The 18,807-nt window shown below is 41.7% G+C and overlaps 1 protein-coding gene across 1 annotated transcript in view; it reads right to left on the minus strand.

Moving 5' to 3' along the window:
* Positions 1-18,205, minus strand: part of CDS1 (CDP-diacylglycerol synthase 1) — a 68,112-nt gene extending 49,907 nt beyond the window's left edge. Inside the window, exon 1 of the mRNA XM_023222586.2 lies at positions 17,814-18,205. Within this exon, the coding sequence (XP_023078354.1) occupies positions 17,814-17,930 (117 nt within the window). The 5' untranslated portion in view covers positions 17,931-18,205. The remainder of the gene's footprint in view (positions 1-17,813) is intronic.
* Positions 18,206-18,807: the final 602 nt, after the last annotated feature.

Raw genomic sequence — 18,807 nt, forward strand, 5'->3', positions numbered from 1 at the left:
TCCCAGGTTCCAGTGATTCTCCTGCCTCAGCCTCCCATGTAGCTGGGATTACAGGTAAGCCCCACCAGGCCCACCTCATTTTTGTATTTTTAGTAGAGATGAGGTTTCGCCATGTTGGCCAGGCTAGTCTCGAACTCCTGACCTCAGGTGATCCACCCGACTTGACCTCCCAAAGTGCTGGGATACTTGAATGAGTATGAGCCACCATACCTGAATGAAGGTATTTAAAATGTTTACAAGAACCTAAAAATTTGTAGCTGCTTCTTCTCAAGCTCATAATTTAAAGACAACAATCTTCAACTTTCTATCTTGGGCCTGTGTTCTCCCACCACCATGTGATCTCTCATGGACCCCATACACCGATGACTCCCTGTAAACTTATGTCTCCAGCTTCCAACATGCCATCCCCAGCTGGTTTTCCACTGGCATCATCTGAAATTCAACATAGGCAATGGATTTCTCTCTCTTCCACATCAAAATGCTGCCTCCTTCTATAATTCCTTCTTTGGAGAAGATACCACCACCAATCCAGTTAACCACTTACTCAGGTCAGAAATTTAGACATCACCTTAACACTTGACATCTGCCTCCTTTAACCAACACATTCAGTCGGCACCAAGTCTGTCATTTGTCTTTCCCGCCATTTCTTTTTCTTTTGCCTTTTTTTTTTTTTTTTTTTTTTTGAGACAGGGTCTTACTCTGTCATCCAGGCTGCAGTGCAGTGGCATGATCTTGGCTCATGGCAACCTCAGACTCCTGGGCTCAAGCCATCCTCCCACCTTAGCCTCCTGAGTAGCTGGGACTAAAGGCATGCACCACTACACCTGGCTAATGTTTCTGGCATTTTTCATAGAAATGGTGTATCACCACGTTTCCCAGGCTGGTCTTGAACTCCTGGGCTCAAGCAATCCATCTGCCTTGACCTCCCAAAGTGCTGGGATTACAGGTGTGAGCCACTGTGCCCAGCCTCCCTTCATTTCCATTCTCATTCACTGCTGCAAGCCTTGCTGAACATCACCTTCTTCTGTAAACATCTCAGAAGGCTTTTTTGGAGAAAATTTTCTAAAATTTCTATGAAAATGCAAAGAACATAGAAGAGCCAAACAAGTTTGGAAAAAAAATAAAGTTGAAGGACTTACATTACCTGTTTTCAAGAGTTCTTATAAAGCTACTATAATCAAGACAATGTGGTACTGACATAATAGACAAAATGATCTATGGAAAAGAATAGTCCAGAAATAAATCTACATACATATGGTCAATGGATTAACAACAAAGTTGCAAAGGTAACTCAACAGATGGTACTGACACAATTTTAACAAAGAACCTTGATCCATACCTCACACCACAGATAAAAATTAAGTCAAAACAGATCACAGACATTTATATAAAGCTATAAATCTTCCATAAACTTTCTGGGACCTTGGTTAGGCAAAGATTTCTTAGTATGATAAAATTATTATCCACCAAAAAAATGATAAATATAACTTCACCAAAATTAGAATTTTCTTTTTTCAAAAGACACTGTTAAGAGAATGAGAAGACAAGTCACAGAATTAAAGACATTTTCAAATCACATATCTAATAAAGGACTTGTAATCTGGAATACATAACGAACTCTCAAATTTCAACAAAGAACAACTCAATAAATGAAGAAAATATTTGGGCAGACATTTCAGGGGCAATACACAGATGGTAAATAAATACATGAAAATATGTTCAACATTATTAGTCATTAAGGGAATGCAAGTCAAAATCACAGTGTGATTCTACTATACATCTATTAGAATGGGTAAAATTTTAAAACTGAACACACCAAGTTTTGCAGAAAATGTGGAGGAACTGAAAGGCTTGCACACTGCTGGTGAGAATGTAAAATAGTACAACCACTTTGGAAAACAGTATCACAGTATTTTAAAAAATTACATATACAACCAACATCTGAACTGGCCATTTCACTCCTAGGTATTCATCCAAGATAATGGAAGTATAGATACAAGCAAAGACTTGTGCACAAATGTTCATGGTAGCTTTACTAGCAATGGCTCCAAACTAGGGACAACTCAAATAGCCAACAGGGAAATTGACAAATTATGTTACTTCCACACAGTGGAATATTCTCTTGTGATAAAAATAAGTGAGCAATTGATACATGGATGAATCTCAAAATAATTATGCTGAGTAAAAGGTGCCAGACAAAATGTACATAAAATATGTATATATATGTATACATGTATATGTACATATATACACACATGTATTATATTATTCCATTTAAATAAAATTCTAGAAAATGCAAACTCATCTATGGTGCCAGAAAGCAGATTAGTAGGTGTCTAGGGATGAAAGAAGAACTACAAAAAGGGGAAAAGTTTTAGTGGTGATAGATTAGCTCATTATCTTGACTGTATGATGGCTTCATAGTCATAGGCATATATACATATATATATATATACATGTCAAAATTTGCCAAATTATATTTGCTATGGACTGAATGTTTCTGTCCCTGCCAAAAAACAAATTATACAATGAAGTGCAACTTTCCAATGTAATGTTATCTGGAGGTAACCTTTGTAAGATTATGAAGTCAGTTAGGGTGGAGACTCATGAATGGGTTTAGTGCCCTTACAAAGAGGCACAAGAGATAATCTCTCTACCACGTGAGGACACAGCAAGGTGTCAGTGTGCAAAGGGCTCTCAGCAGGAACCAAATTGGCCAGCATGTTGATCTTGAACATCCAGCCTCCAGATTTATAAGACATAAATTCCTGTTGTTTAGGTTATAGTATTTTTGTTATAACATCTTGAGCTAAGATAGCACTTTAAGTGTGTTCAATTTAGTGAATGTCATTTATAGTTCATGGGGACTCTTAAAGAGCAGTCCAAGAAAGAGAACTGAGGTGCTTTCCAATACTGGGGACAGAAAGGACAAGAACAAGGACATGTGGCTCAGGGAACAAAGGATACAGTTCATCAAGAGGATGATTCCATCATTACACACTGTACACAGGCTTCAAGATATGACACTGTACTCCATAAATATGTACCACTATTATGTCAGTTAAAGTAAAAAATAGCTGGGCGCAGTGGCAAGCAGCTATTTCCAGCTATTCAGGAAGCTGAGGTAGGAGGGCCTCTTGAACCCAGAAGTCCTGGGCAACATAGCAAGATCCCACCTCAAAATAAATTAATTAAAATAAGAATCAAAATTTTAAAAATAGATGATGGCTCCAAAAGGAAGTCTCTAAACAAATGAAGGTAAAGTAGTGGTTTAAAAATAAAACAAAGGATAATATATTAAATCACTCGCACTTTTGTCTCTTTCACTACTGGCCCCTTAAAAAATGAGTTAGAAAACCAGGGTCAGCTCTTCCATCAAGGGTCCCTTGATGTGCACAATGATCCTTGTAGCTCAGTTCAGCATTAAGATTTGCAATTAGGCCAAAGGAAACCCACAGAGACATAGAGCTCCACACCTGAAAGGAGGCAGCCTTTTAAAAATCTTGAAACTAAAGAGTTTTACTTGAAAGAACATGAGGCTGTGTTCCTGATTTCAGCATTTTCTGTCTGTTTCTTCATGATTTTCATGTAAGCATGGATTTCTTCTCTTTCTCCCAGGAGTGGAAGTGAAGAAAAAGAACTGCTTTCTATCTGTGCTGGGGAGAAGGACTAAACTGACTTACTTCCTAGTGAGTCAGCAGTTTGGTGAACCAAGAGTGAGGAGGCTCAAGACCTCTATAAAGATAGAGAATGGTCAAGGGACTTAGTAACACTGTTTTGTTTGTTTCTTTCGAGACAGGGTCACCCAGGTTGGAGTGCAGTGCACTATCACGGCTCACTATAACCTCACCCTCCCAGGCTCAAGCGATCCTCTCACCTCAGCCACCCAAGTAGCTGAGACTACAGCTGGAGCCACCACACCCAGCTAATTTTTTGTTATTTTTTGTAGGGACAGGGTCTCCCTATGTTGCCCAGGCTGGTCTCAAGCGATCCTCCCACCTTGGCCTTCCAAAGTGCTGGGATTACAGGTATGAGCCATTGCTCCCATAACACTGTATTTTATAGACAGAAATCTGGTTACCTCATTCATCAGCTCTGTGGTCCTATCCTACACTAATTAATTGTAATTGATAAAACCTCCTTATTTGTTTAAATTTGAACTGCAAAGGGAAAAACTGGTCCCCAAATCTTTCTCTGCAGCCCTGTTCTATTCCCCACTGAAGGAAGGAGGTGACTGGTTGGTTCAGAGCACCACCTTAGTAATCCAATCAGGAGTTACACTTTGTGGTGGATCTCAATGCCTGGATAAGAGAAAAACAAACGTGTCTCAGCATAACATAAAATGCCTGAGTAAAACGCAAATCTGATTACATCATCCACCTACCTCCTCATCACAGGGTATAAACCCAGCCTCCTCTTACTCTCCAGCCAGGGCTTTGGCCACACCCACCCAGCCACTCCAGGCTCTGCAGAACTAAAGTTTCTGCGCTCCCCAGAGTGTGAACAGTCTTAGCCTCTCAATATTGTGCTACAGTATTCCTCTATTTATAACTTACGCTCTTCCGCTTTGAGCCTGGCTTTGCCTGACTGGTGCCTATTTATCTTTAAGGTATCGACCTAGATGTAATTTCTAGAAAACTCTTCTTCAGGGAGCCTGTCATGGGCAAAATATGCTTCCCTCCCCACTCCCCCCACCAAGATATTCACGTCTTAATCCCAGAACATGTGAAGATGTTGATACAATGCAAGGGAAAATTAAGGAAGTAGACAGGATTAAATTTGCTAATCAACTGATCTTGAGGTGGTGAGCTTATCCTGGATTATACAGGTGAGTCTAATATAATCACAAGGGTCCTTATAAGTGGGAGATTGGAGGGTCAGAGTCAGAGAAGAGATGACAGAAGCAGAGGTACAGTGATGCTGGTTTTGAGCAAGGAGTAAGGGGCCACCAGCCAAGGTATGCAGTTAGCCTCTAGAAGCTAGAAAAGGCAAGGAAACAGATTTTCCCCTACAGCCTGCAGAAGGAACACGGTCCTACCAGGACATCTTCACTTTAGCCTAGGGATAGCCATTTCAGAGTTCTGACCTCCAGAACCATAAGGTAAGGTTATATTGTTTTAAGACACTAAGTTTTTAGGGATTTGTTTTAGCAGCAATCAGAAGCTAATGGAGCTCCTCAGCCCATTTTTGCAGCTCTTTGCACGCCAACATTTGTATGACATGTTTTGATTGCCTGTTCACCCAGCAGTCTCACTCACCATGGCCATTCCTGCTACCAGGAGCTTGGTGAGTATGTGCTGAGGGAATTATGGCTGTCATCTCTCTATCCCCAAATGGAATCGGGCCAAGTCTTCCAAGCTACAATATTGCTGCTCTCTGTTTTTTGCCATTCCTAAGATGCTATCTACAATATTCAAATCTTACTTAATTTTAAGGCCCATTTTAAGACTTTCCTAAATGTTTGGCTCCTTCTGATCTTTCTCCAGTGATATCCCATTCTATTATACATTAAGATCATACTACTTGGTATGGTTTCATGTATGTAAGTCTTAAATTCCAAATGAAGAATAAAGATCACCAGAAGAAAAAAAAAATCCAGGAATTACACAAAAGAACGGAGAAAATTAAGGAGTTTCACTCAAAATCTGAATGATTACTGTCATCCCAAACTTGTTTTTTACCTGGGATCTTATTAATGATTGGTCCTCACAGGTATATTCACTTTTAGAGCAAAAAACAAGGACGGTTGGCCCCCTCACATTTGTGGGTTCCATATTCATGAATTTAACCAGCCTCAGATGAAAAATATTCAAAGGGAAAAAAAAGATGGTTGAATCTGTATTAAACATGTAGAGTTTTTTCTTGTCATTATTCTGTAAACAATACAGCATACTATATTGTACAACGACAGTATGCAACTATTTATGTAGAGTTTACATTGTATTGGGTATTATACATAATTGACAAATAAAAATAAAAGCCCAAGCCCCCCAACTGACTGAACAAACCTCTTCTGGCCAAAGGGACACCAGAGAAACTTCAGAAACTGAGTTCCAGCCATGATGGAACAGGAGGTTGGACATGCCTCAGTATGCCCCTTCCTCATTAACCTTTAGCCAGAATTCTTTCTGAAGGAGTAAGCAGAAACCAGCTCTAGAAAACAAGAAACAGAGTACCCTTTCTTTTATCACCTTTAGCCAATCATCTGAGGCTGCTACTGGACTCTTCCTCTTTGCAATTTTGATATGACAGCTTGCCAATTTCACAATGCATCCCTTTCCTAAAAACTGACCATCACCAGACTGATTTTGGCCACCTCTTGGATGAAATGCATTGAGGGTTTTCATGTCCTATGCTTCACCTTTGGGAGCACTTTGGGAGGCCAAGGCAGAAGGATTGCTTGAGCCAAGGAGTTTGAGACCAGTCTGGACAACATAGGGAGACCCCATCACTATAAAAAAATTTAAAAATTATCTGGGCATGGTGGTGCATGCCTGTGGTCCCAGGTACTCGGGAGGCTGAGGTGGGAGGATCACTTGAGCTTGGGAGGTTGAGCCTGCAGTGAGCCATGACCCATAGATGTGGAGAGCCAACTGTGTATATATGGCAAGATAAAGCAAACTTAGCAATCTCTTAATAACAGTTAAGTTCTAGGTATACTGATGATCATTGTCCTAACCTTTTAACATTTTTATATTATTAAAAAGTTACAATAAAAAGGTAGGGAAAACTTCAAAACTAATATTGAGACTCAGGACATACTACCCTAAAATATGACTATAGGGAACTACAATATGCCACCCCAAAATATACTTCTTTGTTATATTTCAAGATTATAATTCTGAGAAACTGCAGACACATTACTAGCTCTGAAATGTTATTTTGTAAAAGAAATTTATATCTATAAAGGAAATCTACATTAGTATTTGTATAAGGAAGGTGGCTACTCTGAGACAGCTTTTATTACCTGAGAGATTAACTGCATAACAAGACAGCCTTTATTCACCATGCATTTCCTCCCCTTACCCTCCCAGAACTTACATGGCCAGAACCCCTTAGAAGCCTCAGCCTCTATTCCTTTCAGTATCTCAGGGTGCTATATAAACTTCAAATATCTGACACTTCTTTCCTGTTTTGTTTTGAACATATGTAATTAAACAAGAGAAAAATGGTTTTGCTCTTAATTGTCTTATGTCAATTTAATTTGTAGCCCAGCCACGAAACCTGGAAAGGTTTTCACTCCCCTACACTAAACAATATATTGATTGAGGTGAGAAAAGAAAAACAGCTCTGAGCTGACCAGCTATGTGAGGTATGTAAAATTTATCAGGCCCCAGAGTATGGGACTTCAGTCACACCCCCACACCCGTGCCTGGGAGCAATTACTTAAAGGCATTTTGTTCCAGACTCACTGCCTCACCCCTTATCTTCCTGCAATTTATGATACAAAGAACAACGTGTAGCCAATCAATAGTTTATTTTAATTTAAATTCTCATTAAACAACTTATGAACTGCCTTTTCTTTTTTCCTTAAAAACCCACGTGTAGGCTAGCATGGTGGCTCATGCCTGTCACCCAGCACTTTGTGAGGCCGTGGCGGGTGGATCACTTGAGGTCAGGAGTTTGAGACCAGACTGGCCAACATGGTGAAACCCCGTCTCTACTAAAATACAAAAATTAGCCAGGCGTAGTGGAGCGCGCTTGTAACACCAGCTGCTCAGGAGTCCGAGGCAGGGGAATCGCTTGAATCTGGGAGACGGAGGTTGCAGTGAGCCAAGATTGCGTCACTGCACTCTAGCTTGGGCGACAGAGCAAGACTCTATCTAAAGGAGAAAAAACAACAACAACAACAACAAAACCTTGTAACTGCTGCTAATCAGAGTGTATACTCAAGGTAACTTGAATCTAAGCTCCAGAATGGCCATCCTCAAGCTTTGGGATCAAATAATCATACATTCGAAACTCATTATTTAGGGTGACAGAGGATGCAAACATATGTTGTAAACCTATCAAGACAAGGAAGGAATACCTCTGAGAAGCTAAGCCACCCAAGTCACTAGCTGGTATTCTTATCTTCTTGTATACTTTGTATACCTTTTTGTATCAACTTCGTATTTATTAAAAGCAGTATACATTATTATAAATGAGACTACTACATGCAGCATTCCAGGGCACTATCTACATTGACTTCTACATGAATAGTGTCCCACAGAATTGTTCGAAGCCTCAACTCTGAGACGGTTCAAGTACAAGCACAGTATAAGTAGGTGAAAAAATAAAAAGCACACCCTTGAAAGACAAGTCTAATTTGGTTTCCCAAATCTGGATTTTTATATATTAAGATAAAATGTGAAGTTCCAGATGGGCTTAATAAATATTCATTGACCCACAGACAGCCCCACATTGTTTGTGAAATGATCTGCTTGGGACTGGAAGGTAGCAGTGAGCCAAAACTTAACTGTCAAGGTGTCTGATCCCACCTGGGCCACACAGGTAATGAAGTCAGCTTGGCCACATCAGCCTTGCAGAAAGCTCTTAAATAGCTGGCCATGGTTTCCGGCAAATAAAGGGAACTGCAACCATAGCCAGGAAGCAAAAAAGCAACACTGCTTTCTTAGCTGCTAAGTTTGCAAAAAGCAGCTATAATTTCCATAGATATGAGCTCCTCATTCTGGACTGGACTCTTTTTTTCTCCCATCCTGTGCCTTTCAATTTCACATTTTAAAAGTTTAAAATCTTGATAGTTCTGAGAAAGTCTTAAGCAAACAAACATTCAATGACATGTCCTGAAAAATATCTTTCACCTCTTTTTGAGGATAAGAAAATAAGTAAATACTTAGATAATAAACTTGGCGTATCTCAGGACGATCAAAAACCAATTGGTCAGCCAGACACAGTGGCTCACGCCTGTAATCCTCGCACTTTGGGAGACTGAGACAGGTGGATTACTTGAGGTCAGAAGTTCAAGATCAGCCCAGCCAACATGGTGAAATCCCATCTCTACTAAAAAATACAAAAATTAGCTGGGCTTTGTGCTGCGTGCCTGTAATCCCAGCTACTTGAGAGGCTGAGGTGGGAGAATTGCTTGAAATGGGCGGGGCGGGGAGCTTGTAGTGAGCCAAGATTGTGCCACTGCACTCCAGCCTGGGTGACAGAGTGAGACTCTGCCTCAAAAAAAATCAAAAACAAACAAAAAAAAATTGGTCATTAATGAAATTACTTCCTCTCCATTTCTAGAGTTGTTTCAAAATGTGATGTCATTCTCATTAAGTTCTGAAACATTTCTCAACCAAGTAAAGTACAAACAGCTATAAAATGAAATAAAAGCTAATGATTTCTTGTAATTGATCATAAGTAAATGAGGAAATACCTGAAGTGCTGTTTTAAATCTAGGTGCCTGAAATCACCCAATTACAGGCTTTCAGCTAAAAATTTCTAATCCAATGCCTATATTTCACAGACTCAAACAGACCAAATTAGGCCAAAATCACACAAGGTAGTAACAGAGTAAGATTCTTTTTAATGTTTTAGTTGATTTTATACATTTAGGACCACACATCTGATTTCTCATTTACATTTTTAAATTAGAAAATGTAAGGTAAATCCTGGCTCTAAATACTGTGATGCTGAGCAGGGCATTTAGGCTGTCAAATTCCAATTTTCTCATATGTAAACTAAACCTATCTCCCTTGCCTATACAATTGTTAAGAGACTAAAATTGATTTTAAGTATAAGCAAGTATTTTGCAAATTATAAATTATTTTGCACTAAAAAATTAGTTTATATCATTATTCCATGCAGTGAAAGTCCATAATTCAAGAGACTAATATATTCTACAATTAGTTGTTGAGCAACAAACAAATCCTGACACCACCTCTTTTCTCAAAGAGTATAAAACAGCCACAAAAAAATAACATTCAAGCAGTGTCTTGCTTATAACAGGCACTCAACAAGTATTTACTGAATGCACGGAACCAAACCAAGCCTTAAGAAATATGTTTGTAATTCCCTAAATGACCTATGTTCTTTACACTGCACTAAAATCTGTATTTTTGGAAAAGACATCCCCAAATATAGAATGGTTAAAGGAAAACAAACACACCAAACCCCTGTATTTATCTGTGTTATCTGGGAAGAAACGTGAGAGCCGGTTTTACAAAAATGAAATTCATAAACACATAAAGAATACTCATACTACGTGTATATATCTTAATTTTTCTTCATAATTTTCCAGAGCACATTAAATTGTCCCACTTCTCCCCAGTATATTTTGACAAACAAAATATTGTTCGCATTAAAAGGGAAAAGAAACTTTTATTTTGAAGAATATATGAGTCTCATTAAATTATCAGGCCCAGAGAGGCATTTAAAATGTGTCAGCAGTCATGTCTCTCACCATTTGAGCTAAACAACACGGCCACTTGCTATGTTGGCTCTGGAATGATACCAACTAGCCATAAAATACCATATACTAGACACTGTAACTCATACCTTACATTTTAAAACTGAATAGCCAATCACTCATCAATTTTATCTCTGTAAGGCAATGACAATTCCTGTCAAACAACTTTGTACCAGCCCATTCCTTGCTCCCTTTTGCCTTTAAAAACTTGCTTATAAGAAAGGCCAACCAAGGCACTCACCCAGGCAACTTGGAAGTATGTCCCAGACAGTGTACTCACTTTGGCTCAAGTAAAGTCTTTAAAGTTGGCTCAAGTATTGTCTTTAAATTCTATGTTGCACCTCAGCTTTTTCCTCAGGATGACAGCATCAAAAAAACCCACTGTGGTACACATCCAAAGCTTGATGTAGTTGATGACATTCTACGGTAATATCTCTCAAAACAACAAGAAAATGAATTGTTTAAAGATCATAAACAGCAAGTGAAAATTCATGTGGTAACCCTCAGATATTCTTTAGAAATCTCAAGTTAACTACCGTTCCTAACCTGCACATAGCTTAGTATTACATTACCATGCCTTTAGATTCACTCTTTCATTAGTATAACTTGAGTATTCCTGGAAACTCTTGCTAGTAGTTCATGTTATTTACAAGAATTTCTAAAAGACACATCAACTCTTTGAAAGGAAGCATCAACGAACAGTTTAGTCCTAAGACTCTTTGAAAACTTTTGCCTCAAAATCCTTATCTGGCTTATCCACCAATCCCAGACTGTTATATTGTAACCCTTACCCAATCCTAATCCATTCCCCACACTGAAAGACCTGTCTTAGGCCAGGTGCGGTGGCTCACGCCTGTAATCCCAACACTTTGGGAGGCTGAGGCAGGAAGATCACAAGGTCAGGAGATTGAGATCATCCTGGCTAACATGGTGAAACTCCATCTCTACTAGAAATACAAAAAAATTAGCCAGGCATGGTGGCGGGCGCCTGTAGTCCCAGCTACTTGGGAGGCTGAGGCAGGAGAATGGCATGACCCAGGAGGCAGAGCTTGCAGTGAGCCGAGATCGCGCCACTGCACTCCAGCCTGGGCAACAGAGCGAGACTCCATCTCAAAAAAAAATAAAATAAAATAAAAAATAAAAGACCTGCCTTAAATCAAACTTCCAATTCTCAAATAAGTTACACCTTGCTTCTCCCCCTCTGAAATACTACTAAGGCTATGTGGAAGTGTTCCTCACTGCAGTAAGCTAAAAACCTAGCTCTGTCTTATCACTTGGCTGGGTTGCTGATATTTTGGAAGCCAACATTTTTTTAAAATATTATTAAATGAAATGAATATGCTGTGCATGATAAAAGCTGAATCATGGAAAATTACGTAGGTGGTAATACTGACTGATAATTCATCAACAATTAGGGAGTATCAGCCCAAATGGTAGTCTAGAAATCTAGATCTAAGCCATTAATATTTTGCTAATGCTTTATTAATGGCTTAGATCTAGATGAAAAACTATAGAAAATGTTCATTACACTTACAGGTGACATTAGCGCAACCTATAGTGAAGTGCACCAAAATGAAAAAGTAATTTACAAAAACACACTAAGGCTTTTACAAAAACAAAATAAAGTAGACAAAATGCAGTGCTGAATCCCGGATTGTATTCCAGGGCAGTAAATGGACAGTGGAACAACCAGTGAATTTCCGAATAGTATCTGCAGACTAAGATGACATTATAGCTATGTTAATTTCTTAAGTTTTGACCAATGTACCACGGTTATGCAAGATACAAACCTTAGGGGAAAGCTGGTGAAAAGTACACAGAAATCTTTGTAATGCTTCTGTAAATGAAACCAACCATCTTTACAAAAACTATAACAGTGAAAAAAAATCTGACCTAACCAACTCTACCTTGCCTTTAACCTTCAAGATGCCCATGGTCATTCCCAAGTGAGGACCAAGCTAACTTTGGAAGAAATTTAGTTTATAGGTTAAATTGTAATAGCTCTTCCCTAAACTAAACTGCCTTTATGAAACTAATAACAGGTCACAAGTTTAGGATTATGAGAGGGGGACTGAATTTTGCTGTGATTACATGTAAACAATTACCAGCCACTGCTCTGGAAATCACAAGATTTGCAACTTCTACAATTACTTCTATACATAATACCACTATTAAATAAGCTAAGATTGGCCTTTTAAAAGACAACTTTCAGATTTTTATATTTCTGATGACTGGATAAGTCCCCCAAACCAGCAACTCCTGTGGCCCCCCACCCAGAACTGGACTCAGTATACAAGGACTGTTTTCCATACCCCTGTAATTTGCCTCCCCAACCAATCAGCAGCATCCATTCTCTAACTGCTGCACACCAAACTATCTTTTAAAAAGCCTAGCCTCCAAATTTTTAGGGAGGTTAATTTGAGTAATAATAAAACTCCAGCCTCCTGTTTAGCCAGTTCTGTATGCATTAAACTGTTTTTCTCTATTGCAATTCTCCTGTGTTGATAAACCAGTTCTATCTGGGCAGCAAGCAAGAAAAACCTGTGGGGTGGTTACATAAATCAAATTTGTTCCAAAATTAAAAGTTTATTTGAAAATAATAATGTATTTATGAACGAAGCTGCACACATCTCAAATGGAGGACAGAAGTTAACTGATCTCTGGATTGTTTTCCCCTCAACTTCACAAATCAAAATCTCTAAGTAGCAGCCCCAAGCACAAACACACAGGGACCTTACCTGAAAGCACACTATTCCATGTGTGCTCCCCTTGACTGGCCACAGCTTCAATGTGCACCCTCTTTTCTCCCACTTCAGGGTCTAGCAAGTGAAGGAAATCAGAATATTTCACCCCAAATTATACTTCTTTGACATATTTTGAGATGGCTGTTCTGAGGGCCTGCAAACAAATAGCCCTGCAAAGCCGTCTGTTGTGAGGGAGATTTGCATCTGTAGAGAAAATCTGCATTGATGCAACCTGGCCTTCTCTGAGGTTCTCTCTTGTCTGGATCTAGGAAAGATTAACTGAGAGTCTGACACCTTTAAAGGTCTGAAAGAAATATTCACCATCTATTCTCTCTGAGGGCTGCTCCCTATGAGGTTTCATCTACATGACAGGACCACCTTTGCCTCAAGATGGTATACAAGCTTCTGTGCCTCCTTCTGGGGTTCAAGTAATCACTCTGTCTCCCTCCTCCCATCCCACACATTAATAAATTTGTATGCCATTTCTCCAATTAATCTATCTGTTGTCAGTTTTTTCTCGCAAGTCTTCAGAGGGCAGAGGGGAAGTTCTCCCTTGGTCTCTACATAAGTCAGGTCTTAGCTCTTTCCCTTTCAATGCTCATTCCCACTCAACCCATCAGATCTTCACCAGCCCACTTCCCTGCTGAGCTGAATCTGTGGTCATTCACTTCAATCCTGGCTTCGCTGACTCTCTAATTCCCTACATCCTGGACCTCTGGCACTCCCCAGGCCTAAATCACTCCCATTGCTTTTCTTCTTCTCAGCTATTAAATGGGGATATTCCTAACACACAGTCACACAACACCAAATGCGACTGGAACACATTTGAACTGTCATTTTTGGGAAGTGTGATAGGAAATGACCAAAAGGTAACTATTATAGAACTAGACAGAATTATCAAACTCAGTGAAGATTCAACTGAACACAAATTAATTGTTTATAATTTAATTGTATATATACCAAACTATATATAAATATATACAAATATATATGAATTGAGTTAAACCAAGTTGTTTCTAAGATCCCTTGAAGCTCATTGGTTCTGAGTTCCTACCTTACTAACTGAAGGCATCGAACACTTGATCTTCTCCTTTCTGCTTTTCAAAATGTTCCTGTATCCACCCTTCATTCCGTCTTTCTTTTCTTAAGGAAGGGACATGCATCCCTCTTTCCTTTCCTTGGATATCCCAATAATCCACAGTCTCTACCCCATGTTTGCTTTCTTTTTCCTAGGGCCTACCCATTGTCTTCAACATCTTTACTCATTTGACTTTCATACAAGCATATATCTCCCCTCCTCTGAAAAGAAAAATCTTCATTAATCCTCCTGTCTCTCTAGCTGCCATCCTGTATTCCTTTCACTGCCACTTTATAACAATAACTACCAACATTTCACCTCTCAATTTCCTCAACCTAAACCTGCTTCTGCTTAGATCTTTTGCTAAACCCCATGTTCTGTCTCAGGCCTTATTCCTAAGTACTACTGATGATGTCCTCTAAGCCAGGGGTCCCGAACCCCCAGGCCACAGACCAGTACCGGCCTGTTAGGAGCTGGGCCTGCTGGGAATCCGGCTGCACAGCAGGAGGTGGGTGGCCTGTGAGCAAAGCTTCCTCTGTATTTACAGCCACACCCCATCACTCAAATTACCACCTAAGCACTGCCTCCTGTCAGATCAACAGCAGCATTAGATCCTCACAGAAGCCTGAACCCTGTTGTGAACTGCACATGCAAGGGATCTAGGCTGCACGCTCCTTACGAGAATCTAATGCCTGATGATCTGTCACTGTCTCCCATCACCCCCAGGTGGGACTGTATAGTTGCAGGATAACAAGCTCAGGGCTCCCACAGATTCTATATTATGGTGAGTTGTATAATTATTTCATTATATATTACAATGTAATAATAATAGAAATAACGTGCACAATAAATGTAATGTATTTGAATCATCCTGAAACCATCCCCCCGACCCCATCCGTGGAAAAAAGTGTTTTCCACAAAACCGATCCCTGGTGCCAAAAAGGTTAGGGACCGCTGCTCTAAGCAATGCCTCCTCCTTTTGCTCTCAGGACCTTCATTATCTCTTCCTCTGTATCTCCAACCCTGTGCCTAGAATGCTGATTCAAGAAAAAACTCAACATGCCCTTTGCCTAGAACACCCAACCCAAATCCTTGTAAACCTAGTGAGTCCCAGGAATCTTTTCACTCCCAGTTCAATCCTTACCTACCGTTTACAGCTTTTCCGGCAGTGTCCAGGTAGAGGCCAAGCATGCCCTCTATGCTAACAATGAGCCTTGTACAGACTTTTAATAAATCTAACTCATGTATGTCTCCTGCGGGGTACCTTGAAGGGGTCCCTTGCATTTTTCAAATACCACTCCAACATTTAACACTTGGGAACATTCCCCCGCAGGTAAGAAGCATTTTTTTCACTTGCTAATTATCTGGAGTACAGAGCCTTCCCTCAGCACAAGTCACCAGTCCGGAACAAAGGGAGTGTCATGTTAATAACACCATTATTAAAAGACTACAAAATGGCAATGCATGGGAGCGTATTATAATAGCAGAATATAATGTATCTCCTTCACTTCTTTGACAAATTCCCCAAGAGTTTGGCCTTTACTGCAACAGAACGGAGAAGGCCCTTAATGAGTTTGAATTGACCAAATATTAACCAGCCTCCAGTGTGCAAACTGGTTTTAAAATAGCCCTTGACCTGGAAATATAGGTGTATTCAAATACACACCCTGATAAGAAAGGACAGACAGGGATAGAGTTCAACATCTATAAGCTTGCCAAGTCAAAAGTTCCTTGTGATAAACTCTAAAAGCAGAGCAGTATTTTAGATAGGGTTTGAATATGTTCATCCTTGTCTAAGAAATCTTGACAAAACAGGTTACATATAGCAAAGTCTACTTCCAGAAAACAAAATCCAGCTGGACATGTGTTAATGAAAAGCAACAGTACTGCACTGATTAAATAAATATGCAGCGAGGCAACCCAGTCACAGATAGTTAGAGACAACAGTTCTAATGAGTCAAATCACACCACAGAAGTAGTTTCCATTGCATTTTAAATACATTATGGTGTTTAAAACTTAATTCCAAAGGTATTTTATGCATGGCTTCCTGAACATCTTTTATCTTAATAAAAGGTTGTTAGTTTTGTCGAGTTAAGGGAGTCAACATAGAGAAGCCGGTATTTCCTTGACACTAAACTATACCGGAGCTAAAAACAAAACAAAAAACAAATCCCAACCTAATTAATTCTATTTTGGGTCTAGTTTCCAAGGCAGTTTTCACAAAGACTATTCTCAGCCCACTGTTTCTAGTTTTGTAACTTCAACCTTCAGTAGCTGGAAATTGTTATATTTTGGGTAATTCCTTGACACATATGTTCTATTACAGACTCATTTTATTCTACTTACTATCAAGGGTAAGGGGGGAAAAGTGTCACTCCATTGATTCTCAAGTTTTAGTCCTAAGAATCACGTTTGTGTTTATTTCGTGATATCATGTGATATGTTCCTATTAGGGCTTTGTAATTTGGGTTACATCAATTTCATCAACATCAACTTTCAGGTGGAATCCTTCCCAAATCAGAACTGCCAGCCAGTCTCAGCAACCACATAAATCAGAAGAAAAGGAATCAGGAAACTTAGATTCTAGTTTCAAGAGGCCCGAACTTGACCTTGGGCAATTCACCTCACTTCTGTAATTCAAATGGCAATGCCTGCTTCCAAAGTATGCTTCTAGAAACAGTTTACGTGTTTTGGGTTTCTCAAATAAAACGGAATTTTCTAAACAGACGGTTTGATACAACAATCTATTCTCCGGCCCAATTTCCCAAACCATCCAGTCCATAAGGTCATAAAACTGCATTCCTTCACAAGTTCTTACTTGCACCACTGTATTACCAAACACGCCCGAATTCCTTTTCTAGCTTTAAACAGATGGTAATATCACATGTACTTATTCTTAAATGTGAAAGAAGAGTAATCTATAGAAAAGACAGTGAAAAGTCTTCATGAATTAACGTGTCGGGTAAATGAAATCTACTGGTAGACAGAAGAATTGCACTGTCTGCCGTGTACTCAAAAGAAGCTGGAAGATTACTATTATGTCACGTGCATGATACTCTCAAACCTCCAAAATCTATCATACTGAAAAAGGACGGAGAAAATAAAAGTGCAGATGGGATAGCGCGAGAAGCCAAGCCTCCCGCGTCAGGATCCAATGAAATGATATAGCCGACGGTGGCACGTCTCTATAGAGTCCTTACTAACTTTGTTCCCTCTACTGAGAAGAGGGGTGAGGTGGCAGCTACTAACTGCAGCCCCTAGGAGGGCAGGTTCCATCCTGATTCCAGCGTCGGCCCCAGATCCTGAAGAAAGGACCGGAAGGGGATGAAACTAAACTGTAAGCCGTGTTGAGTAGCCCATTTATCCCAGGCAGCGGCCGCGGTCATCCTGGGAACCGCACCGCCACTGGGATCCCGGGTCCCGACCCCCTCTGGGAAAGGAGGAAGCAGTGCCAGGCACGGAGGAAGGTGCACGGGCAGCCTGCAGCCTCACCTGACGCTCGACGGGCCCCACCCTTGCTCTCAGGTGTCCCGCTTCCAACCAGGACCCAGCCAGGACGCGGCGTCCGCCTCTCGCGGTTCCACTTACTTTGTCGCTGGTGCTCTCGGTTTCGTGGTCGCCGCCGGCCGCCTCTCCCTCACGGGGTGGCGGCGACACCGCTTCCCCGGGGCCGGGGCAGCTTCCCCGGTACCTCAGCTCCAACATCTTCCGCTCCCGCGCTGCCGTGGCGGCCTCCTCAAGCACCCCGAAACCCGAGCTGCGCGCGGGGTTCTGCAGGCGGGGCGCCCCGCCACCTCGCAGCCGCGCCCTGGAGTCCCGCGGAGCCGCAGCCACTAACGCGGCCCCACCATAGAGCGGCTGCCGCGCCGGTCACCTCCAAAACGGCATCAACGAGAGAGCGCTCGAGGCCGCCTGCAGCGAGAGCGGCTCCAGCGGAGGTCCCGGGCAGGCTCCGGGCGCCAGGCGCGAGCGGAGAAGGCGGAGACACGGCCTCGGGTTGCCAGGTGCGCGTCTCCACGCAGAGGCCCAGGTGGGAGGAGGAGAAGGGGCGGGGAGAAAAGGAGGACACTTGACCCGCTTTAGCGCTGCGCTGGACTCCCGCCGCCACGCCAGCCCCTCCCGCCCAGCCCCCCGGAGCCGGACTCGGAGCCGGCGGGTCCCAGCCCCGCACACTTCTCCCAGCCCAGGCCTCCCGCACCGGGTCTCGCGCCGCAGGCCCCGCCCCTCTGCGCTGCACTGCGGTTCCCACAACCCCGCCTCTCCGCGAAGTGACGTCACGAGCCCGGCCCGCGGCCCCGCCCCCGCCTCTGCGTGCTGGCAGGTGGGGGCCTGAGAAAAGGTGGGAGCTGCGGGGCGGGAGGAGGCTGGAGGAGCTGGCAGGCGGAGGCGGAGGCGGAGGCGGAGGCGGAGGCGGAGGCGGAGGCGGAGCCAGCGCGGGCTGGAAGTGAGCGGTGAGAACTTGCAGACTTGTCCCTGGGCCGCTGCGAGGACTGGAGGAGCTACTCAGACGCCCGCTAAATGTTGACAGCGCTCAACACTGCTCCTTCAAACGCCACCCCGACCATGTCAGCTTGACACGCGC

This window comes from Piliocolobus tephrosceles, chromosome 3, assembly GCF_002776525.5.
Source record: "Piliocolobus tephrosceles isolate RC106 chromosome 3, ASM277652v3, whole genome shotgun sequence".
Classification (NCBI taxonomy): domain Eukaryota; kingdom Metazoa; phylum Chordata; class Mammalia; order Primates; family Cercopithecidae; genus Piliocolobus; species Piliocolobus tephrosceles.